The sequence below is a fragment of the Tenrec ecaudatus genome, chromosome 4, assembly GCF_050624435.1.
Source record: "Tenrec ecaudatus isolate mTenEca1 chromosome 4, mTenEca1.hap1, whole genome shotgun sequence".
In the NCBI taxonomy this organism is placed as follows: Eukaryota; Metazoa; Chordata; class Mammalia; order Afrosoricida; family Tenrecidae; genus Tenrec; species Tenrec ecaudatus.
This window is the reverse complement of record NC_134533.1, coordinates 194430588-194451058: the sequence shown is the minus strand read 5'-3', so window position 1 is coordinate 194451058 and position 20471 is coordinate 194430588. Positions and strand designations below refer to the sequence as shown.

Genomic DNA, 20471 nt, shown 5'->3' with positions numbered 1-20471 from the left:
CTCCACATCCTCACTGGTCCTTTCTTTACTAGAAACCAGCACTGAGCCCCGGCCTTTCATCCCCCCTCCCATTTCCAGCCCCTCTGCCATCCCCACCTCTCTGGTCTCTCTGGTGTAGCAGCGACTCCCACCTGCTTCCCTGTCCCCAGGGTCTGCCCTCCTTCCGAGTCTTCCTTCCCGCATCCTCACGCACATCCTCCTGTGTGGATCTGAAATTCCACTTGGCTCCCAGCACTGCTCGACATCAGATCGCTGAAGGCTCGGGACGAAACCTCACTGCCCGTGTAGAATTCTTTACCCAGCCTGGCAGTGCCCTCATTTTCTAAACACGTTTCCTGCTTTCCTGCAACATGAGTGGATGCTCACTGAGAGCCTAACTCTATTATCCACGGCTGTCTGTCCTGCCCCTCCCCCGTCCTTTCTGCAGGCGGACCCACGCAGGGGTGCTTTCTGCGCTGGCGGGTCCGTCTTTCTGAAATGAAGGTTCTTTCTGAAACAAGGTAAACCTGTCATTTACATAGTGAAAATGTGTAAGTGGCATTGAGGTTTCATGAGGGAAGCAGAGCAAGTTACTGTGGAAACGGTTTGTTGTTTGGAAAGTGTTTTTGTAGTGACCTTGTGGGAAGAGCTGCTGACCGCAGCTGTTAGTGACATGGCAAACCTCAGGCTCTGCGAGGTCACCAGCGCCCTCTGCCCTCCCCCTTCCTGCAGGATTACTCAGTCTAATTACAGCAGCCAGCTGGGCAAAAGACCCCACCGTGATAACCTGCACACCCCAACCCAGCTCCATATCGGCTATTATGTTCAAGTATGGAAATTGTACCGTCCAACTTCACAAATGCTTTCTCTGCCATTCGCTCAATGTTGTGGCGTTTTCCTGTCCTTGGAAGCATTGGTGAAAGAAAGTGCTAACCTCTGAATCTCAGTTGAGAAGCCTCGTGTCCCCGTATTCCTGCATTTGACCCCAAGAGTCTTAGTTCTCCTGGTAGCAAGGGCTGTAAAGTGTTAAATGGACTGCATTGATAACCCAGAAAGATGCTTCTGTCAAGAACGTAGAAAGAGGCAGCAAAGGTTTGCAGTCCCTGAGTGAACTGTGTCCTTCTTGTTCTCTGCCCCGGCTGTGACCTCAGTGACCTGCCTTGTTTTGTAGGGCGGAGTAGCACAAAGTTGACAGCCCACCAGTGACGGGAGCTGTCATAGCTTCCGGGTCAGATCATTCCATTCAGAGGGACAGTACAACGTTGCTTTGCATTAGTTTAAAATCAATTTATTGGGGGCTCGTACAGCTCTTATCACAATCCATCCATCCATTGTGTCAAGCGCATTTGTACATACGTTGCCATCATCATTTTTAAAACATTTTCTTTCTACTTGAGCCCTTGGTATCAGCTCCTCATTTTTTTTCCTTCCTCCCTCACCAACCCTTGATAATTTTTTTTTCATGTCTTACACATACCGCTGTCACCCTTCACCTACTTTTCTGTTGTTCATCCTCCTTGGGGTTGGGGGAGGGCTTATATGTTGATCACTGTGATCAACAGTTCCCCCTTTGTCCCCCACCTTGCCCTTACCCTCATGGTATCGCTACTCTCATTATTGAACCTGAGGGGCTTCTCTGTCCTGAATTCCCTGTGTTTCCAGTTCCTGTCTGTACCAGTGTACATCCTCTGGTCTAGCCGGATCTGTAAGGTAGAATTGGGGTCATGATAGTGGGGCGGAGGGAGTATTAAAGAACGAGAGGAGAGTTGTATGTTTCGTCTGTGCCATGCGGCACCCTGAGTGACTGGTCTCTGGTGATGTCCAGTTGTTTACAGATGGGCTTTGGGTCTCTACTTCACCTTCCCCCTCATTCGCATTGATATGATTGTTTGTTCTGGGTCTTTGATGCCTGATACCTGATCCCCAGCCAATGCACAAAGAACCATAGGGCCGGCCCCACCAGGAGATGTGACGTCCATCACTGACCCATAACACTATGGGGAACAACACTGGAGAGACAGTGCGGGAATTGTGCCTGACGTGACCCCACCACACTGGGGAGAAACACAAAGAGCGTGCAACAGAGCAGCCAGGGGAGTAAAGCAATGAAGTCCCAGAGGAATCCCAAAAATAGACTTCAGGGGCAGGGCGTGACACCTCATCAGACTACTGGAAAACACTCATAAAGGTCTATAGACAGACCTGGGACTATTAATAGGCCTTTCTTTTTTTGTTGTTTTTTAAAAATGTTTTTGCATGTCTATCTAGTTAAGATAGGCATGATAAACAATCCCGAGGAGAAAAAAAATGGGACCGAAGGTTGGCAGGGGTGGGAGGTGGGGAGTGTACGGGTGAGGGGGAGGCGGAGGAAAGGAAAGAAACAAGGGAACAACAAGTGGTTTAAAATCGATGGCGAGGAGGGTGTAGGATGCCTGGTGGGGCTTAATCAAGTGCAGTGTAGCCAAGAGGAATTAATGAAAGTTGAACATGATAGACAAAAGGAAAGTAAAGGAAATAGAAGAAAGAACTAGGAGGCAAAGGACATTTATAGAGGTATAAATACAGACATGTACATATGTAAATATATTCATATATAACGATAGGGAAATAAATCTACATATATTTGTATGTTAAGTATTAAGATAGCAGATGGACATTGGGCCTCTACTCAACTCCGCCCTCAACGCACCAGCACTTTGTTCTAATAACCTGGCATTCTCTGATGCTCACCTTCCCAACACAATTCCTGAAGACAACATGGGTGCATAAGCAAATGTGGTGAAAAAAGCTGATGGTGCCCAGCTATCAAAATATATAGTGCCTGGGGTCTTAAACAAGTGGTCTGATCCAGTCCTCTGGGTCTGTTCTGAGTGTGATGGTGCCTAGAACCACACCTGCCTCCTGGTACCCACTGTAACTAGGGACTTCTGTGGATCTCCAGTATGGTCTTTGATTTTGGGGTGTTCACTGAGGGTCAGGGGCACAGGTCTACCCCACTGTTCATATAAGTCCTTTGGCATATTTGAAAATGATGGTCTCTAAATTGTTTGAATTGGGGAAGATATTTACCTGTTCTGTGTCCAGTAAACATAATAGCTACATTAAACAATAATAAACCTTTTCTTTTTTGCTATATAGCTACTGCTCTGTTATAACAACTTGCTCACTCCTCAGACTTTGTAACTTCATTGAAACAGCAGTCTGTCTGGGAAATATGGGGACTGGCAAATCAAGGGATTGGTAGACAGGAATTTTCTATCCCAAAATAAAGGTAGGGTGGGGTGGGATCTAGAATTTGAAGATTGTGTTGCTATTTAAACTTCTTTTACCCACGGACTTAAAATGATTGATGAATTACTTTTGTAATTCTTGCCCAAGTCGGTATTGCTGGAATAAAAGGAAGTCTGGTGAATTGTCCAAAACCAGACATTAGATCCTTACATCAGCTCACAGTGCTTATTCCCAAATCAAGACGATCCTAGTTGGTGTACAAGGAGCCCAGCAATTCAAAGCCACCCGCTAGCTCCGAGGGAGAAAGATGAGGTGGTCCACCCCTATGAAGAGTTACATTCTCAGGAAAGCATAGGGCCAGTGCTACTTTGTCCTACAGGGCAAGGTCACGATGAGTTGGCATCTACTCGATGGCAGTGAGTTTGGTTTGGAGTTGATAAACAAGTTCCAAACCAGAAAGCCAAGAAGCAGCCTATAGAACTCTAGCAAGGTCTAGTACTGTGACATTTCTTCTCATAACCATATCCAAAAACAGTCATTTGCTCCAATAACTTGAGAGGAGTGCCTTTCAAAACACAGCATTCTTAGGACTGGCATTCTGGTTTCCTTTCAGTGTAATAAAGTGTGAACGTTCTTGTTTACTTTTGCCTTTAGTTGAGACCTCTTTCATTTCATCTGCCTGAGTTTGAATTAAATTTATGAAATGGGTTTCCAGGCTGTGTTGAATAGATTTTCCTGGATGAGCTCCAGACATTTAGGAGGTATTAGTAAGGGGACACTAATATAAAATCCATTAGAAACAACTGTAGGGAAGAAAACGTCTTGTCCTGTGTGTGCTTTGTGCGTGTCCACGTGGCAGGCTGCTAAGGTGGTGGTCAGCCTGTGCCAAGAATGCATACCCTTGAGAGGAGGTGGATAGAAGGACTGGATTTTCATGAATACTAGGAGTACTTACAAAGCCAACAGCTGTCCTCCGTGGCTCTTCACATCTTGCCATATCGATGCAATCAATGTACACGGAGAAAACAAGGTCACCTGAAGCAGGTTGTCCTTTTGGCTTATCTCTTAATGCCTCTCAGCACATACTTCATTTGTCTCATCTTCATTGCTTATTCTAGTTATTTGAGACTGAAATAGAAATTAGTTATCTTCTATAAAAATGAATTACGAAGTAGATCCACTGAACAGATCAGAAGGGAATTCCAGAACACTTTGTTGTACTCGTGTTGAGCCTGTACATGGCAGTTGTGCCAACAGAGCAAGGGAATACTGCGTGCTTTGAAATCAGGATAGGTGTGCACCCACCTTGTACCCTCTCACGGTGCTCAGTCTGTATGGTGAGCGCGTCTGAGAAACTGGACTGTCTCGAGAAGAGCCTGGCAGCATCTGGGATATACAGAGGACACAACCTTGCTGCTTGAGAGTGAGAAAGACTTGAAGCACTTGCCGATGAAGATCAAGGATTGCAGCCTTCAGTACGGATTACAACTTAATGTAAAGAAGACCAACTCCTCACAACTAGACTAATAGGTAACATCATGATAGAGAAAAGATTGGCGTTGTCAAGAATCTCACCTTGTTGGGACCCACAGGCAACGCTAGTGGAAGCAGCTGTCCAGAGACCAAAGGAGGCATTGCATTGCACCAGACTTCTTCAAAGTCCAGAAGAGCCAACTCATAGCAACCCCATAGGACAGGGTAGAACTGCCTGTTAGGTCTTCCGAGACTGTAACTCTTTTTTTTTTTTAATCATTTTATTGGAGGCTCGTACAACTCTTATCACAATCCATACACACCTACATTGTCTGAAGCACATTTGTACATTTGTTGCCATCATCCTCTAAAGATTTGCTTTCTACTTGAGCCCTTGGTATCAGCTCCTCATTTCCCCCCTCCATCCTCCCTACCCCCTCCATCATGAACCCTTGATAATTTATAAATTATTATTTTGTCATATCTTACACTGTCCAACGTCTCCCTTCACCCACTTTTCTGTTGTCCAACATCTTGAATATTTCTTGGAAGCATTCGAGGAAGACTTCATTGCACTTATTTGGTCATGTCCTCATGCGGAGCTAGTCCCCGGAGAATGGTCTTGTGCTTGGTAAAGTACAATGTCAGTGAAAATGAGAGAGACTTTCAGTGAGATGAATTATCACAAAGGCGGCAATGATCAGTCCACAGTGGAATGATTGTTGGGATAGTGCATGTCCGGGCAGCATTTCATCCTGTTGTACATGGATCTCTGAGCTGAAGCCAATTCAAGCGTACTTGTGTCCTTCTAAAGGCAGGCTGGCAGTTATTCACAAGGCGTTTGAAGGGGCTGAGCTTGGAAATCATCGCAGATTTGTGCTCTCTGGATTAACAGACTAAATAAAATGTGGTCTTCTGTGATGTCTTCAAAAGCGCCACCAAGCAATCATTCGTCGATTCAAACTCTCTTGAAGTTACGGGGAAGTCAGGGTTGGGTTTGTGAATTACTGTCCCAACGTCTCGGCCTACTTACTTCCCAAAGGTTCCACAGCTCCTCCAGAGCGGGAGCGCAGCATCCTCATCAAACTCCCACCGCCAACTGTAACTCTTTACAGGAGTAGAAAACCCCACCTTTCTCCCTTGTAGCAGCTGGTGGTTTCGTACTGCTGACCTTGCACTTAGCAGCCAACTGCATAGCCACTCTGTCACCAGGGCTCCTGCCCTTTTGATATGCATCATTTGCCCCTGCTGTACCTCAGTGGCATGCATCATGTTGTCAAACAGAAGAATTAGCCGTATGAAAAACAAGGAATCAGCCAGCCCAGAGGCAGGAAGGTGGGTCTAGCGCCCTCCTGCCCTCTCAGTCTGCCGGCCCTTACAGGATCGTTCCGTGCAGAGCACTTTCAGCAACACCTCAAGGGGTTCTCCCATCCCAGGAGAACTTCCACACATGCTGCAAGGACTGAGCATTAATAACCCTGTGCTAATGGCCAGAACTGCAAACCATGTACCGTAGGTTAATTTCAGTCTAAATATAGGCCCTCATGTACCTGATCTATGAAAAGATAGCAAGGAAAGTGTGTTAGACAGGGTTCTCTAGAGAGACAAAACCAGATTGCTAGTAATTTTATATATATATTTATAAAGATAAATATATGACACAAGAAATGAACCGTTAAATTATGTACATATAGATAGATAATACAAGAAATGAACAGTTAAATTATAAATTATAAAGCAGTGAGACACTAGCAGTCCTTTAAGTCTTGAGGGCTGTCAGTTCCTCCTCTTTAGAGAGCTGGGCTGTATATACCCAGGCAGCAAACAGCAAGGTAGGTCACCAACTGTCAGTCACCAGTTCCAGAGATGAACATTCCAATTGTGTGGGTTTAAAGGGACCTCAACTTACAGCAACACAGTCCACAGGCTAGGCATCCCACAGGTAGTGTACCCTTTAAATTGAGGCACAGAACAAGCAAGGCAGCCACACGCTGGTCCGATGATTAAAGAGCGAGAGACAAGCAAGGTGAGGCTCACCGAGCCATTTATCTCTCCGCCCTTCAATTAATCCTACTTGTGTTCATTGGCCAGGCTGGCACAATAAACTATCGCAATCTACCCCTTGCCAACCTGGCACCTGTACACAATTCTTTAGCCATATATACTTATATAATTTCCATATATTATTGAAATCACACTTATACTTATCATCAATCATCTTTCATACATATAAACGAAAATACATTGAGTCAAATTGTATCTGATATATCATACCTGAGCAAAGGAAATATATGCAATAATCACATAAAAAGAAAATACATTGACAATTACAAACCTCGCTTTTGCAATTGATCACATGGTTGTAATTGATAGGTAGAACTACCTTCTACTGCTTGCTACCCATTCTGTATTACCTTTGCCCTCAGCAAGCACCTCAGCTGGCTGTGGTTTTTTACCTGGCGGGGTGACCCAGACCTTCATTCCGGAGGGGTCTGGGTCATCGTAAGTCCTGTCAGGATTGACTTGCTGTAATTTACCATTTACTTTCATCACAGGGCATGGTAACACTAAGAGTTGGCCTATGGGATCTCCTGGATTCCAGGCATATTCTTCTTTACCTCCATTATGTAGTACCAGTCCAATTTCTCCTTGGAATTCAGGATCAATCACACCACTTAGTACAGTGATACCCTTCCTGACCTGTTGATCCAAAGGCATGAGAAGCCCAAAGTGGCCAGGGGGCATTCTCAGCTGCCAGTTCAGTGGAATCCGTGCTGTGTTTCCAGGTGGGAGAGTTCCTTTCTTCGGGACCAGGACCTCCAGGCCTTAGGAACACAGGGTTGCTGGGACAGGAAGCAAAAATGCTGCAAGGGGATCACTAGGAGTAATAGTGAGTGGTGCCACTCCAGCTTCCACCCCTTGGTTCCTGGACCCATGAATTCTGGCTATTAGAGACACAGCACCATGTACTGGCCGCTGGTTTAGAGCATATACAGCTTCCTGGAGAACATTGCCCCAGCCCTGCAAGTTGTTACCACCTAGTTGGCACCTTAATTGTGTCTTTAGGAGCCCATTCCATCGTTCTATCAAGCCGGCAGCCTCAGGATGATGAGGAACATGATGCGACCAGTGGATTCCATGGGAATGGGCCCATTGCTGCACTGTATTTGCTATAAAGTGAGTTCCTTGATCTGAATCAATGCTATGTAGGATGCCATGCTGGTGGATGAGGCATTCTGTAAGTACCCGAATAGTAGTGTTGGCAGAAGCATCACGTGCAGAGAAGGCAAATCCATATCCAGAGTAGGTGTCTATTCCAGTAAGAACAAAACGCTGTCCCCTCCATGATGGAAGTGGTCCTATGTAATCAACCTGCCACCAAGTTGCTGGTTGATCTCCCCGAGGAATTGTCCCATATCTTGGACTTAATGTTGGTTTCTGTTGCTGGCAAATGGGACACTCAGCAGTGGCAGTGGCCAAGTCAGCCTTGGTGAGTGGAAGTCCATGTTGCTGTGCACATGCATAACCTCCATCCCTGCCGCCATGTCCACTTTGTTCATGTGCCCATTGGGCGATAACAGGGGTGGCAGAGGAAAGAGGAGGACCAGTCTCCACAGCGCGTGTCATCTTATCCACTTGATTATTAAAGTCCTCCTCTTCAGAGGTGATCCTTTAGTGAGCGTTCACGTGAGATACAATTACCTTTACTTTCTTGGCCCATTCAGAGAGGTCTGTCCACATACCTCTTCCCCACACCTCCTTGTCACCAATTTTCCAATCATGGTCCTTCCAATTCCCTGACCATCCAGCCAAGCCATTAGCCACAGCCCATGAAGCAGTATACAGTCTCACATCTGGCCATTTTTCCTTATATGAAAACTGAACGGCCAGGTGCACTGCTCGAAGTTCTGCCCATTGGGAGGATTTCCCTTCACCACGGTCCTTTAGGGAGCTCCCAGAGAGGGGCTGTAGTGCTGCTGCTGTCCACTTCTGAGTGGCACCTGCATATCGTGCAGAGCCATCCATCAACCAAGCATGTCTTTTTTGGTCTTCAGTTAAAGTATGGTAAGGAATTCCCCAGGGGGCCATAGGTGCAGATGGGGAGAAAGAAGGCAAGAAGGAGTGGAGACTGTGGGCATTTGGGCCACTTCTTCATGCAGCTTACTTGTCCCTTCAGGTCCTGCTTTGTCCTGATCTCGTATATACCACTTCCATTTAACAATGGAGTGTTGCTGCACACGTCCAACTTTATGATTCCATGGGTCAGAAAGCCATGGAAATATTGAATAATGAGGGAAGGGGGCAAAACAGGTCTTCTCTGGATGGGTTTTCTTCTTCCTACTTGTGTGAGGTCTGATGGCTGTCTACTGTGCGCCTACCCGCTCCTAGGCCCGCTCCCCCTGGGACGCTCCTGTGATACCTACCGCCTGCAAACCGGCTGCTGCGGAACTGGAGAGAAGTGGGTCCTCGTTACCTGTGTGTTACCTCCCCTAGTGTGTTCACCACCTCCTCCTCCGTGTTCCATGTATGACTACTGAGTAGACAGGGCATGTAGTCATTCCTGTATCTAAAGAAGAACATTTGTACTGAAGTCTGAGCCACACACAACTGGATTTTCCTTCTTTGGATGTCACAGGATACCCTGACCGCTCCTGCACAACATCTTTCAGTATCCCACCCAGGAGCCATGACTGAGCAGTATGTAACTTTATCAGACCCCAAAACACATAGGCTACAGCCTCCAGCAGTGTCGTGTCCCCCCCCCCCACACACACACACCCAAAATGCCATAGAGTCCATTAGGACTCGCGGTGGTCTTATGTAGGGTTTCCGTGGCTGTCTTAATGGGCGTAGTTTCATCTTGCGCCCCTTGAGCACTTGGTGGGTCTGAACCACCGCTGCTGCAACTGGCAGTCCATTGCCTAACCCACAGCAGCACCAAGACTCCACTTCATTGGGATACGGTTGTTGCTCCCTCGGGCATCTTTTCCTGCCACACTCCAGGGTCAGCAAGTATCATTTACTCGTCCTTTCCACTTAGCTGTTGGTTCCTTCACGTAAGAGGCGCTCTGCAAATGGTTGTCCCAAGAATAAAGCAATGATCCTTCAAGTACCGCGGAGCGTAGGAGGCAGACCAGCTTCTGCAGTGTGACTTCTAAGGTGGACATGCATCTCGTAAGCCGCGCCCGTGTTTCATAGCTGAAAGGAGCATCGATCTCTGTTGCTTGTTTCGCTGAGCTGCTGCTTCACACCAAGCTTTTCAAGTAAAACTAAAATCAGTACTGAGTGTCTGAACTCTTGCCAGAACACAAAACGAGCGTGTGCGAGCTGTGAAGCTGCCTGGCCTTCTGAGCAAATAGGAAGTGGGCTGACACCTTAAGATTGGCGAGTGTGTTCTCTGTGTGGTCACTTTACACGCAGCAGTCCGTCTCTCTCATCCTCCAAAGACAAAGCACAGGGTCTGTGATTCAGCTGTGGCTTCCCAGAGATAAGTATCTTAGCCCAGATCTTTTCCTTTGTGACAACGCTCCTGACTAAATAAATAAGTAAATCATCTCATGAAATCAGACCTCAGATTTGAGCCCCTTTATATCTGTGTGCTTTCTCCCTCTGCATCACATACGCCCCTGCCCCAGGGGATGAGCTTGTCTGGATCCCCTGACCCCCGCAGACTGTCCCTGTGTACTGCTGCTGTGTTGTTTCTCCCACATTGCTTCATTTCATCGCATGGGTCTCTTTCCGCTGGGGAAATGGAGGCACAGTTGGCCGGCTCTTGGAGACTCTCCGTGCTGGAAGAAGTCCTTGATTCCCCCTATCTCTCATTTGGATTGACATCAAAGCTGAAAAAGGTTACTGCTGACGTAATTGAACCTTTTCAGTATGCAGATTATATAATGGCACAAATAACTTTATATTGGCATAATCAAATTCTTAACTATTCATTTTTATCACTGCCTGTTCAATATGTCAAGCTGTAAAGTGGAATATTTTAGATTTATGGGAGTGACTCAGATCCGGAAGAAGAAGAAATGTGAAATGCTGAAGTCCGAAGTGCCAGCTCCGCCACCGGACTGTAGACTTCATGAAGATGGAGGCAGTGTCCCGTGGGCCACTGCAGCCACTGGTCCTGCCCAGGGGCAGCTGCCGGCCTCCTTGAATAACCAATGAGACCTACATGGAAGCCTTCCAGCCTCCCAGTGCCTCCTATGGTTTTCTTACGACGGCAGAAACCGTTAAATGTTGTCTGACTCGCTTTAAAAATCCAGTGCACTGCTGAAAGACATAGTGACCGTGCCTTAGCTTTCCTAAGTATAATTAGTCAAAATGCTGTAGCCTTTCAGGTGTGAAAATATTGGTGCTCTTGTTAGGTGCTATCGACCGTTAGGTTCTGCCTCACGTCGAGCCTGTGGACAACACGGCCTGGTTCAGTGCCATCTTCCCAGTCGTTCCTCTGCTGGACCCCACTGTGCCCATCCATGACACATATGTACACACATATGTGCATACCTATAGTTCATGATTATAAAATAATGTGTCAGCTAGTGACAAATGCGACCATGAAAAAAGGCAGAATTTATGAGGATGAGTACTAGTTATTTAAGATAAGATAGTCATGTAAAATAGATGAGTGATATTTTATGTAAAATACTTGGACAGTTAAATACAAAAATGAGGATCAGTACGTTAGGCGAGCCTCATACTTATACCCCTTTGGGCCATGGTAGTGCAATCTGCCTCTCCCATTTTCTTAGTGGTCTTTAGAGCCAAGCAATTATTTGACACAGGCATTCTCCTAGCTTTGAGGGAAGGCTTTGAACCAGTGCTCCCCAGTTCAGTCACAGGTGATGAAGCAAAATCAGAATTGACCTGAATTTATGAAACCGTAGCTAGAACAGGAAAAATGATGGGTTCATGCCATGCTAGCCACTTGGTGTCTTGCTTGGAAAGGAAGGGCAACATGCACATTGCTTAGCAACCAAAGCTCTTAACCATGGAAGTAGAAAGAATGTTGCCTTGCTCACAGATGGTGGCCGACCATGCCTCTGTGAATGTGTGCAGCCAGTAATCCAATTTATTGAATCAGGTTCCTCCAAGCCAGTGGTTCTCAACCTTCCTCCTGCCGCGACCCTTTCACACAGTTCCTCATGCGGTGGTGACCCCAACCATAACATTATTTTCCTTGCTACTTCATCACTGTCATTGTGCTACTGTGATGAATCGGGTGACCCCTGTGAAAGGATCGTCGACCCCCAAAGGGGTTGCAACTCACAAGTTGAGAAACGCTGCTCCAAAGGGTCACTATGCCTCTTCCGGGTCTCCCTCTCCAGGGCTTCACCTCATGATTTTTACCGTTTCCGTTATTATTCCACTTCACCAAAATTTTAAGCATTTGGATCTGGTCTAGTTTTGTTTTGTTGCCCGTGACTGAACTGGTTTGAACCACTTTGAAATCTTGTTTTGGGGGAATATAATTAATCAACTGCATCCCATCCTTTTCTTAGTCAAACATGGGCTTTTGAGATCAGCACGTGCCCTCTGGGACACAAAACTCAAATTCGAATATTTTAAAATTATTGATAGGATACATTCATTTGAGGAGGTGTAATTAGTGATGAGGGGAAAATAAATGCTGTGTGGGGCTCCACACTGCTGGTTGTAAACTGGTTTTCAGGTGAAAGGGTTTTGGCTGAGATGGGTGAGGTCTGAGGGTGGTAGTGCTTTCTATGAGGTGAAGTTGCAGGCTTTGTTAAAATGAGGAACTGGACGGCCGTGTGGTTTGAAACCCAGAGATGTGTCCGCCTATTTATTAGTCGTTCTTCCACTCTGAAGCAAGCTCAATTTGGTGCTGCCTCAAGGTTCAAGTTCTGTCTTGTGTGAGCCTAACTCCACCTGGAACATAACAACAGTAAAGTCTTGTTTAATTGCATGAGGATGCATGGCTTTACTGTTTGTACAAAGGATGCATATGTATTTGGACATGAGCAGTGGGAAGTCAGGTGAGCCCGTGTGTAGGAGGAAACACGAAACATGACTGCAGGGAGTGTCAGATCAGCGTCGAGTATAGTCTTACATCTGGATGTCCTCTTTGCAGATGATTCAGTCCCTCAAGGCATTGATTGAAAATGCAGACGCTGTGTATGAGAAGATCGTGCATTGTCAGAAGGCAGGTAAGCGAAAGATGTATCTTTTGTTTTTTCACTCTATATTACGGGTTTATCGAAGATAAAGATCACGTCTTTTTTAATATCACATGTCATAAATATTTGAAAAGAAATCCCAATAATGTTCACAAAGACAATAGCAATGCAGTCTACCTGTAACAGGTAAATTCCTCTTGGAATTGATCAACAAAGTGTAACAGAAGATTATGAAAGCTATTAGCAACTCAAGCATAATTTTAAAATCTGAAAATAAGAGACAAAAATCAAATGATCCCATATTTTCACAAAGTAAGATTTTGAGTTTGCTCTGTGATCAATAGAATTTGAGGGACAAAATGATGTCAAGTAATATTAGCAATATAATTTGAGCTGAATTTAATTTTTAGAAAACATGTCACCAATTTTTAAGAGCAAGCATAAGCCTTGTTATCAGATTCTCATATTTATTCAGTGTGTACACTGAGCAAAAAATCTGAGAAGCCGGACTAAATGTGGAAGGATATGATTGGAAGAGAATTGTTAACATTCTGACGTATGCAGACAACAGCACTCTCTCTTTCTTTTCTTTTTCTATTTTTTGCTTCAACTGAAAACTTAAGTCACTTCTTGATGAGCATCAAGGACTTTAGTATAGACCATACCTCAACATAAATAAAACAAAATCCCCACAATTGGACCAACAAACAACATGATCAATCCCTTTTCTGTAAGAGTCCGTTTAGTGGAACCATATTTTTGTCCCTGTTTCTGAAAGACCATTGTCATTTTTTTCTTTTTGGGGTATTTCATCAAGAAAATGAGATCCGAAAAAATTTGCAATGATCTTAAAGAAATGCCAGATTCCGTGGTTCTCAGCCCCGGATACCAAACCCCCTTGGAGAACCTTTGAGCTCTATGCACATTGGAGATGAATTAAATAGATGTTGAAATTCTCCAGGTGTTTATCACGCACAGCCAAGATGAAGAACCCCTGCCCTAATCCATCTCTTATCACCTGGGCAACCAAACCAAGCCTTTCTAGTTCCCAGCTGACAAGGTGTGGCGTGGGGGCAAAGTTAGAACAGAGGAATAATCTCAAGGAAAGTGGGCCTCGGCTACCACCTCTGGACACGTTTTAATAAATGCATTGGCTTCCTTTTTATTTTACTATGTTAATTTATCATCCACATGTTACACTAGAGCATAACATTCTAATTTTGTAAGCAACCACCTGGCTACTGTTAGCTGTAGCAAAGTCCACCCCCCCCCCCCTCTCCCTCAATAGCAAGTATTCTGTATTGTAACACCAGTAGACAGAATGGAGATCTTTTCAATTTTGCAAATGTGCTTGAGTGTCAATTTGGAAAACACTGACGTGGAAATATCTATGAATCACCAATGAAAACAGGTTCTGGGCTGCAGGCATCAACCTTTAAAGTCAAGGCCATGTGGCTGTTACCTAGCCTGGTGTCGGGGTAACTAGATCTTATCTCAGCAGCACAGGGGCCGGGCCCATTGAAAATACACGGAAGACAAAGATATGCATGCATTTAGTGTATGTATGTTTTTTGAAGGAATATCTACATTAGTGACTATCAACAAACTTATTAGCAAAAATCATTAGCCAAGAGAATTTCCTCTTTCAAATTCTTTTGAGGTTCAACCTCCAGACGAATCCACAGCTCTAGACAAGTTGCTTCAAATACCCTTTTGATCATACCCTCCACAGAATCGTCCAGTAATTCCCTAGCATCCCTTTGAGCTAAACTAAGCCGCTAACACCCACGGGAGGTCTTCTATCAACTGGCCCACTCATTTGGTCAATACAAGGTATTTATTACTTAAACCATCTGTTCCTCCTTTGAAACATCTACTACACATAAAGTACTTGGTAGCTACAGCATACCCCCCCAAAAAAAAATTTTTTAATCACCAGGACTGGATTTTGATTTTTCAGGATCTTGAAATTAAACAGGAATTAGGAAAGTAAGCACATATTTAAGTAGCACTTATTCCATCAAAGGCATTGACCCATACTATGCAGGCAGTGGGGAGCCATTGGGGAGAAGAGGTGCGCTTTGAGGCGATGGCCTTAGTGATGTGCAGAATATCTTGGTGAGCAGAACCCATCAAAGGTTCCATCAGGAAGCAATTCGCAATCATAGAGGAAGATGCCTAAGCCTAACGCCTCTGGAAGCAGCGAGGAAGGGAAGGAAGATCCGGTGGGCCATCCGATGTCACCCTTGAGCTGGCACTTCCACGGTCTCTGCACGTCTCTGGGATTTTCATATTCTATCTTTCTGTTGATCTATATTCTTTTTTCTCTTCAATTTGTGTCAACAGTCCTTTTGGAGACATTTTATGATTCCAGGCTTTATTTTCCCCAATCATTCTCTTCAATACTTCAGTCCGCTCATTCGTTTCAGATGATAAAGCTTCTCAGTAATTGTGCATTTTACTCATGCACTTCATCTTCCAAACAGGATAATAAGCCCCTGTGGCACCAAGATTGGATCTTGAGCTACTCTCTGTATTTTACCCATGACATCTGCCCTAACGTTCTGTGTAGAGTTGTCACCCAAATATTAACTGACTAAATGTGATTTGACTTAAGTATTCAGTTCTATTAAACATGAGTATCGCTATGAGAATAGCCAACTATTAAAATTTGTTGGGAAGAAGAACTGTTTATTAATTCGGCAATTTGAGTGATTGTCAATTCTTTGCATCTTCATTGGTTTGGGAAATCTGATCACTTCTAGCATAATGTGGCTTTGTGTTCTGTCTGGTTTCAAATAAAGAACGCCTTGTGTTTATATTGAAAATACAGCTTGTATTTCAATGCTGAAGACACCTGTCTGTCAGAGGTTTCTTCTTGGGGGGTGGGGCGGGGGAAGAACCAGTGCGTGAAGGTTCATGTTGCTCTGGGCTTAAAGATCTTTATGCATATTAAAGATTATCCTCTGCATTCGCAGTTACTGCTGAACGCCTACACAGCCCTTCTGTTATCCCGAGGACTTATTTTAGAGTCCCTTGATCTTTTGTTTCTTCTCCTTGCAGTTATCATAGATACAGTCATTAGGCATATGAAGATTTGCTAATTGGTATTGGGCTCCAAAGGCACTTGAATAAGATGTTTATTCCTGATAAGTAATTGCTACACTGTTTGCAAAACTCTAATCTTGCTACAACAAATGAGAAGATATGGGTCACCCCAGGGCTGCAAGGGAAGGTTACGTTTAAAGATCTTTTGAGCACCGATTTATAACCCTCATTTAAAGAATTAAATGAAAAATAAGGGCTTGATTCCTCCACCCTCAGTCACTTGGATTCCATAGAAAGTATGGTGAAGAAATCAGATGGTGCCTGGCTCAGGAAAAATAGGGTCTGGAGGCTTAAAGAATTGTCTCAAAACAAGCAGCCGTCTAAGTAAGGCATCAGCCAAGTCCACACAAAATAAGCACCCAAGCCTGTGTGATCCAACGATTGTAAATAATAAGACCCAAACCAGGAGGGGGAGGCAGTACCAGGGCCTAAATTCTAAACGCCCAATTTATGGAAAGCTATGGAGGACATGGTAGCCCAAAACTTATTTGCAGGACTCTCCATGGATTGTGTTGTCTCCCTGCTAAATCCCCAATGCACACAGAGTAGGGATTTTGAGAACCCTAATATGAGACAAAGAGTGCTGCTAAGTGGATTTGAGCCCTGTGTTTAGGCTGCAATGTAACCCCTTGTCATTTGATTTTCCTCTGGACTCAGTGTGAATTTTTTTTTAATTTATATTCTCTGCTTTCTCCTAGAACCTAGGACCTAGATTGCAGTCTTTCTATGTTTTATATGGTCATTGTTGCTGGGACCTTGTTTGTTTGCCCTTGTTTTGTACATTTATCTGAATAGGGAAGCTGGGCTGTGTGGAGGTCTGAAAGCAGCGGGTGGATGAATGATTGCATGGGGTTTGGAAGGGGGCCCTGGGGTCATAATGGGGAGTCAACGTCAATGGACACAAGATGGAAGAAAAGCTTCCAAAGTTGACTGTACAGCCCTTCTTTTTTTCATCATTTAATTCTCTATTCCTTTTCCCTTTTTTTTGTTCTTTTTATTTTATTTTAAAGATCATTTTATTGGGGGCTCTTACAGCTCACATAACCATCCATACATCAATTGTATCTAGCATATTTGTACATATGTGGGCAACCCTTCTTGATATGATTGAATTATCGAGTTGTTTGATATGTTAATTATAGCTCAATAAAATTTAAGTAAATATATATGTGAAACTTTTGTGCCTGGAAAACAATAAAACCAATTTGAGAGCTTGCAAATATTAAATTTTTAACAAAAGCCAAGTGGGCTCTTCCCATATTATTGAATCTGCAACAAGTTTGCAAAGAATTTTGCCTCGCATAAAGCAGCAGTTTTTGAATGGATCACGTCTTTTAAGGAAGGCCAAGAAGAGCTCAAAGATGAGCCAAGAGGGAGGACCACCGACTTTGACAAATGAAGAAACTGGCTGAAGAAGGAAGTACCAGTGATGTGGTAGCGAATGAAGTTGGAACCTCACAAGGTTGGGTACTTTCAGTGTTAAATGGACTTACTGGCTTCAGCAAACTTTCAGTTCCATGGCTGCCACAAGCATTGGGTGTTGGTAATCTTGCTCAACGAGCTGATCTTTCCATCCACCTTTTAAGCACCATTGAAGCTGTGAAGATGATTTTATGTATCAAAATCAAGTTGTGGGTAGACCCACATGATCCAGATAGCGAAGCCCAGTCCTAGCAGTCGTATGTATCAGAGGGGCTGCTGGGCGGGGTACGTGTACGTTCAAGGCAGGGGATTCGCTCAGGTGAGTGGGAGTTTTGATTCTCCGAAGGAGAAATCTCAAATAGCTTTTCTCCAGGGACACAGAATGATCAAAGAAAACAGAAAATTGCTTTGGTGAGAAAAAGGCCAAGAAAGTTGCACCAAGGAATTGTTACTCAAGAAGGAACACAATATGAGCCCTTTGAGGATGCCCGGTTTCCTCCTCTGTGCTTCTTGATTGCACCCTGCCCCAAAGGAGCTTCCGAGAGAATTCTGCGGGGAGGGTTAGGCAACGGAGGCAGACTGCGGCACCCCATCAGACTCCCTGGAAAACACTCGTAAGGCCAACAAGCAGACCTTGAACTATGTGTAGGCTTTTCTCTCTTTGTCAGTGGCTTTTTTGTTATTACTCTGTTTTGGTTTTGGTTATTGTTTTGTTTGTTTCGACTTCCTTTGTTGTTTTATTTAGCTTTGCCTGTGTTTTGCACTTATTAATGTATCTTCATGTCTATCTAGACATGATAGGTGGGATAAATAATTCAGAGATGTAAAGGTAAATGGCTCTGGGGGATATGGGAAGGGAAGGTGGGAGAAAAGAAGGGGGCGGAGAACCAATTTAGGGACAAGGGAACAACAAGTGAACTAAAATCATTGGAAAGAAAGGCATAGGATGCCTAGTGGGACTTAAGGGCAATGTAGCTGCTAGGAATTACTAAACCCATGAAGGCCAAACATGATGGGACAAGCGGAAAGTAAAAGGAAATAGAGGAAAGAACCAGGAGGCAAAGGACATTTATAGAGGTCTAAATACAGGCATATACATATGAATATATATAAAACAAGAGGGGACTAGAACTATGTACTCATATCTATGTGTTAAAAATTAAGTTTGCCGATGGACATTGGACCTTAACTCAAGTACTCCCTCAACACAAGAACTCTTTGTTCTAACAATCCAATGTTCTGTGATGCTCACCTTCCATATATGATCACTGAAGACAAAGAAGGTGCATAAGCAAATGTGGTAAAGAAATCTTATGGTGCCTGGCTATCAAAAGATATAGCATCTGGGGTCTTAAAGGCTTGAGTTAAATAAGTGGTCATCTAGCTGAGAAGCAACAAAACCCATATGGAAGAAGCACACCAGCCTGTGTGATCACTTTAGAAATTGAAAACCAGATAGACAAGTGGCCCCAGCAAGCTGAATCCAAGATTGACAGTGAGGAAAGGGAACCATCCATCTGACTGGAAGAAAAAAAAACCTTCCTCCAAGCTCAGGAATCTCTGGGAGCTGAAATCAAGACAGTGACAAAGACAGAAGCCATCTGAATGCTTTCAAGGAGCAGCTCACTCATTGCCATTGAGTCAGTGCCGATTCATGGCCACCATATAGGCTAGACCTGCCCCTGTGGACTGTAACTCTTCCCGGGAGCCAGGAGACCTCAGAAAGCTAAGAAACTGCATGTGTTCTGACAGTGCGGAGAATACAAAAAGCAACACTTTCTGCCTTCGCATAGGGCAGTGGTTCTCAACCGGCCTCAGGCCGCCACCCTTTCATACAGTTCCTCATGCGGTGGGGACGCCCCAACCATAAAATTATTTGCGTTGCTACTTCATAACTGTAATGTTTATGAATCGGGCAACTCCTGGGAAAGAGTCGTTTAATCCCTACAGGAGTTGCCATCCACAGGTTGAGAATCGCTGACATAGGGGAAGATAACAGGTAATGCTTTAAATTAAAATATATATATATATCATTTGTATAAGCATGTCATTTAGAATTAAGGGACAAGTCCACTGCTTCTGAGAAGGAAGAAACTAGAAGCCAGTCTCTGGTTCTTTAAACTGTGTGTACCTATAACTGGTGAAAAATAAAAAACGAATGACAAAATATTTTCACAAAGCAAGGAAGGAGGCAGGCAGGGAGCTGCTGAGGGAACTCGGAGACAAGGATGTTCCTGGAGAGCGCCCACTAGGCTGTGGGGACCGCGGCACGCTGACCACTGAAGTGGCCCTGCCAGGCCTCCCTGCTCGGTGACACACCAGCGCAGGATGACAGTGGGAGAACTGGCCTGCCCCTGCACTTACAGAATGTGAGCAAGAGGAACCCAGCCCCGAATGCAGGAATGCCCCCTTCATTGTAAGTGGAAGTTGCTTTGTTTGTTTGTTTGAAGATAGCTATAAGGAATTCACATGCATGGCCAGGGTGGCATCATTAGAGAGTACAGTGAGCTTTAAGGTAATTTTCCGAATAATGAAAGCTTTAATTACCCTTCATTTCAGTGAGTTTAATGGGAAAATGTCTCGAATGGATTAGCTACAGCCCTGCTTGGTATAAATTTCATTTGCTAAGATTAATTTGAACCTGGTCATCTTGAGAGTGGCTCTTAATGACACTTCACTTGGGGGGATGGGGGGGCAGGGGGGTCAGAGGAGAGCCCTTGGTCTGGGAGGACCCTTCGCCCTCCGCGTAGTGGCCAGGCTATCTGGGTCCTGGCCCAGTGTTTCCATGTTTCTCCATCTCCTTCTCTCCACTCTCACTTCCCACTGCTAACCGGCTCTGCTGTACCAGCTGTACACCATCACACACACACACACACACACCCTTTTTTTAAACCCTTTCTAATTTGCTGCTTCTGGTCTGCTGGGCAGGAGTGCTGGTGGCATGGTGGTTGTGCAATGGGTTGCCAACTGCAAGGTCAGCAGTTTGAGGCCACCCGCCGCTCCTCAGGAGAAAGACAGAGCTTTCGACTGCCCTACACAATTAGAATCTTCGACGCTCACCGGGGCAGACTGCCCTCTCCTACAGGTTCACTACGAGCTGGTATCTGTTTGATGGCAGTG

At 44.7% G+C, this 20471-nt stretch overlaps 1 protein-coding gene across 1 annotated transcript in view; it reads left to right on the top strand.

Moving 5' to 3' along the window:
• PLCL2 (phospholipase C like 2) overlaps nucleotides 1–20471 on the top strand; it is a 190669-nt gene that overhangs the window by 138349 nt on the left and 31849 nt on the right. The window contains exon 4 of the mRNA XM_075547175.1: nucleotides 12776–12851. Coding sequence (XP_075403290.1) covers nucleotides 12776–12851 — 76 coding nt within the window. The remainder of the gene's footprint in view (nucleotides 1–12775; nucleotides 12852–20471) is intronic.